Here is a 5,476-nt window from a genome sequence, read left to right as displayed (position 1 = left end):
AATTTCCCATACCTTCCTCCTTTAAGAAGGATCTGAGAGCTGTAATAATATATGTGAAAACGCATGTACTTTCCCCTAGAAAGCTCATTGGAATTGCACTGAAGCATGTTGCTAGATCTTCTACCTCATCACAGCTGAGGCATGTGGCTGAATTGTCTGGACAAGAATGCAGGGTTGCTGCATGACAGGGTAGCCCAAGGGAGAATGCTGGGACAGAATGGCATTCATCAGCAGAAGGGGTTAGGTTCCACAATGACCTAAAGGACATGGGGAAATTGAATGGGATCAAGCAACTGAGAGAAAGGCCAGAGAGGGTAAAAGTCAAGTGCTGTAAGATAAATGGTTGTAGACCCAAAGGGCCCAGTGCTCTCCAGCAATAAATATGCTTGGAGAAAGAAGGCAGGCAGATGGACGGGACAAGTGAACACGGTAACCAAGGGTAAGAAAGACACTGAGTGAAACAACTGTTCCCAAGAAAGCACTACAAGAAACCAGGGGAAATTTATGAAGTGTGAAAGAAGCAATGCAGAGGAGGGAATCCTCTTCCTCCTATTAACCTACCATAAGCTTCAGAGAACAAAAAACTGAATGGATTTTTGGGAGTCAGAAATTAGTGCAGACTAAAGAAGACTGTTGAAAGGTGAGACAGGTGATTGATTAACACCAGATGGAACCTTGTTAGGAAATTAAATGTCCTACCTGACTCAAAATTCATGAGGGAAAGAGTTCAGATGCCAGGGTACTAGTAAATTTCCCTGGAGAAAAGGTGACCTTAGAAGGAAGTCAGTCTGACCTTGAACAGGTGTCAGAAATTGCCACATATGCGCAGTGGACAGCATACAGGTGTTGCAAGTCTAGCTACACCTGAGTTCCAGTCTCACCTCTCCTATCTACTTTTTTACTTATTTATTACATAACCTTGGACAAAGCACTTAACCTTTCCGAACCTCAATTTCCTCACCTACAAAGTCTGAATTAGAAGACTACACTCACAGGGCTGATACAAGGATTAAACAGACTGTACCTATAAAGCTTCTACTTATACCTGACACATAATGGGTGCTCCATAAATGGTAGCTATTATTATTGTTTTAATCCTGAATGAAACTCACAACCAGAGATGACCTGAGAGGGATGAATTCTCAGAAATCCCTTCAGTTGCAAAGAGTTAACATCAAGAAAGTTGTAAAACCGTGGACACTATATATTCTGGTATCAAATACCTAAATATCAAGAATGACAGCTGAGCTCTAACTATGTTGCTTTTCTTTAATAGACTTTCCCTTCTCTCTACAAAATGAGGTGCATTCTCTACCAGGAATTTGTGGATGGGGTTGTGAGAACCACTGCCATCATACAGGCACTGAGATTTTAATTATTTTAATGTAATTCTTTTTATCAACGAAGAAAGTTTTAAGAAGTCTACCAATTTTACCTGATGAGGTCCTGAACTCGACTGTTAAAAGCATCACCTTGTGCGGGCTTGTTTTTCATTTCCTGTGTTGATATTTTTGGTGTAGCTGGCCGGCTGGTTCCATCTGGTCGATTGGCAATCAGGCAGCCAAAAACCACAGCACTGACTTTCAGAAGTCCCGTGGTCAAGCCTTCAAATACTTGCTTATTTGTATTTCTTCCCAAAATAGCATTATTTTCATCTGGAACATAAACCTAGATAATAAAAAAAAAAATACAGTAAATGTATTTTAATAAAACTACCAAAAATGGACAGAGATGCCTTGGAAAATTCCTGCAATAATAAATACTTTTGAAATTCTATAGGTGGCAATCTGAAATGTTCGAGAGTGTGGGCTCTGAAGGCAGACTGCTGAGTTTAAATCTCAGCTTTCCCTTCATAAGCTGAGGGACCTTGGGCACCAGGTTATTACTCCATATATTTCAATTTTCTCATCTATAAAACAGGGATAATGATAGTACCTATATCATAAGGTTCTTTTGAGGATTAAACGAGATAATGCTCATAAAATGTTTAGCATATGCCTAGACACATAATAAGTGCTCAGTAAATATTTATTCAATTGAAAAAATTTATTCAATATTCAAATGAACATTAAATAATTTATATGAACTCAAAACAAACCAATTGGTAAACGGACATCACTGTTTCTCGTTACAGTGAATTTTTAAAATAGCTTATCTAAATTCCTCTATTAGGATGAAATGTGCATTTATCGCAACATGGCAAAACAGTTCTTTTCCTAGTACACAGGATCACGTTCAGCTCTTTTTGTGTATGCTTTATAGGAAATAATATGGTTATTAAAAGTTAGGACCGGGAGTCAGAATCGGGGTTTGGGTTCTGGCTCTGCAGCTAGACGACCTGAGACAAGTACCTTAACCTCTCTATACCACAGTTTCTGCATCTGTGAAATGTTGCTAATTGTAATATCTACTGTATTTTTACATAAGTAGTGCAAGTCTTCTATGTTTCTTGCCAGCTGCTCCTTCCCCCATTAGGTATTTTTGGAAGCTCCGCTTTACTAATTCTTTTTTACGTGTTGCTGTAAAAAAAATTAGCATAGTACGCTTATGAAAATAACTTGTTGGGGGAGGGAGACGTTGGCAAACAAACGTAGAAGGTGAGCATTATTTGCATAAAAATACGGTATCTCATAGGATTGTAGGAAGTTTAAAATAAATCAAAATATATAAAACGCTTAGAACAGTGTCTGGAACATAGGTTCAACCCCATATTGCTACAATAACTGCTCTTACTACAGCTACTACTACAGGTAGTCCCCGACTTATGACAGGGCTCCTTTCTGAGGAATCCATTGTAAGTTGGTTCTGACATAAGTCTAATACTTCTTCTTTTTTTTTTTTTTTCAGTTTTCATTATTAGTATCTTTATAAATCATAACATTGAATATCTGTGAGTGAACATCTTGGGAATGATAACATCAGTAAATTATGCACTGCAAAACTGTTTATGTAGTTCATATCACTAGTGACAAGATGTACAAAAAAACCAGACGGTTGTAAGTGCAATTCATTGTAACTCGAATACGTGGTAAGTGGCAGACTACCTGTACTACCAAGAGTAAATGTTGCTGGGTATGAACACTGGTTCTTACACCAACACCAAAGGATGATTAGAAGTACAATGACTAGATATGGAATTACGGGGCTGGGAGCTCTGGTTTTGCCTTGTGATGCTGGCCACATAAAGGGTCATTCTTCCCAGAGACAGAAGGAGCTGCCTCCTGAAGGCCTTACTACCAAGAAAGGGGCAGAGACAGTAAGCTAACGGTGGGATGCAAAGAGGTTTGGACTTGTAATCAGACAGCACTATATTCAAGTTTCAGTTCTTTCTCTAGAAGATGGTACAACTTTAAGTAACTATTTCATATTTCTGAGCTCTGATTTATCTGTCTACCTCCTAGTACTACTACAAGAAGTTCAAATAAGAAAATAAATGGGAAAATACTTGGTACACTATTGCATTCCATAAATGTCCTTAGTGAGAATGAGCCTTTGCCTCAATCTCACTCTTTACCTGCACCAGTTGTACCAAAAGCTAGAGAAATAAATGGTCACTTGGATACAAAAAGAGGATATTTATAAACACATACAAACAGTTCCCTCATGGATGTCATTTTTCTGAGAATAACCTTGCTTACGACTGTTGTCGATAAGTTGTCTCTGACCATTGCAGATGCAGCCATTCCTACATTAATGTAACTACACCTACTCCTCACTTATTGACTATCTTGTTATCTGACATTTTGCACTTACGACAAAAGCAAAAAAATCTACTATCCAACTATTTTGTGCATTAACAACATATGTCTGGCAGTAACGAACGCCGAAGTGCAGGGTGAGACTAACACTGGCTGTGATGGTTAAGGTTATATGTCAACTTAGCTGGGCCTTGATTCTCAGTAGTTTGGCAGTTATGTAATGATGTAATCTAACAGTTATGTAATGATGAAGTCACCCTCCGTTTTGTGATCTGATGTGGTCATCCTCCATTTTCACATAACAACCTGGTATTTGGAACCTAACCATGTCAGTAAGTGAGGAGTGGGTATATAGTAGAATCCTTCTGCAGTGTGTGCTCCAATTAATTGAAAAAAGTTTCCTCTGAAACTCTACAAGAGTTATCAAACAGACACACAAGCTTCTTCAGATTGTGACTAGCATAGCCCAGCCTATGCCAATATAGAAGTGATATCAGGAGTGGGGTCTGAACCCAGAGTTTCTATATGTCAGGGTGAGCTAGATTATGTTACAGTGATACACTCCTCAAAAATTTCAGTGACTTCTAACAATAAAGCTTTATTTCTCATTTAAATGACATTCCTATCACAGGCTGGCTGGGGGCGCTCCTCTGCATCATTGTTGTCCCTACTCTGAAACCCAGGTGTCAAAGCATCGCCATCTAGAACAGCACTGCCCAACAGAACTTTCCGTAATGAGTGAAATGTATCAATCTGCACCATCCTATATCTGCTCTAGTCACATGTGGCAACTGAGCACTTGAAATGTGGTTAGTAAAAATCAAACACTTATGCTCATCAAAAGACTTCACCGAAAGAGTAAAACGATAACCTACAGACTGGGAAAAAAATTTTGGCTACCACAAATCCGATCAATGTCTAATCTCTAAAATCTTTAAGATACTGCAAAACTTCAGCAACAAAAAGACAAATAACCCAATTAAAAAACGGGCAAAGGATATGAACAGGCACTTCACCAAAGAAGACATTCAGGCAGCTAACAGACACATGAGGAAATGCTCACGATCATTAGCTATTAGAGAAATGCAAATGAAAACTACAACAAGATACTATCTCACCCCAACAAGGCCAATCCAAAAAACACAAAATAATAAATGTTGGAGAGGTTGTAGAGAGACTGGAATACTTACACACTGTTGGTGGGAATGTAAAATGGTACAACCACTTTGGAAATCGATTTGGCACGTCCTTAAAAAGCTAAAAATACAAGTACCATAAGATCCAGCAATCCTACTCCTTGGAATATATCCTAGAGAAATAAAAGCCATCACACGAATACATATATGCACACCCATGTTCACTGCAGCACTGTTCACGATAGCAAAAAGATGGAAACAACCTAGGTGTCCATCAATGGACGAATGGATAAACAAATTATGGTATATTTACAAAACAGAATACTATGCAACGATACATAACAATGATGAATCCATAAAACATAACATGGAGGAATCTCGAAGGCATTATGCTGAGTGAATTTAGTCAGTCACAAAAGGACAAATGTTGTATGAGACCACTGTTATAAAAACTCAAGAAAAGGTTTAAACACAGAAGAAAACATTCTTTGATGGTTACAAGGGTGGAGAGGGAGGGAGGGGTGTATTCACTAACTAGATAGGTGACAAGAATTATCTTAGGTGAAGGGAAGGACAACATACAATACAGGGGAAGTCAGCACCACTAGACTAAACCAAAGCTAAGAAGTTTCCTGAATACAA

The 5,476-nt window shown here is 38.5% G+C and overlaps 1 protein-coding gene across 1 annotated transcript in view; it reads right to left on the bottom strand.

The window, feature by feature from the left end:
* LOC105756204 (S phase cyclin A-associated protein in the endoplasmic reticulum-like) overlaps positions 1-5,476 on the bottom strand; it is a 115,621-nt gene that overhangs the window by 73,092 nt on the left and 37,053 nt on the right. Inside the window, exon 2 of the mRNA XM_012555088.2 lies at positions 1,436-1,668. Within this exon, the coding sequence (XP_012410542.2) occupies positions 1,436-1,668 (233 nt within the window). The remainder of the gene's footprint in view (positions 1-1,435; positions 1,669-5,476) is intronic.

Source organism: Trichechus manatus, unplaced genomic scaffold (assembly GCF_000243295.1).
Source record: "Trichechus manatus latirostris isolate Lorelei unplaced genomic scaffold, TriManLat1.0 scaffold00030, whole genome shotgun sequence".
Classification (NCBI taxonomy): domain Eukaryota; kingdom Metazoa; phylum Chordata; class Mammalia; order Sirenia; family Trichechidae; genus Trichechus; species Trichechus manatus.
This window is presented reverse-complemented; position numbering and strand designations above follow the sequence as displayed.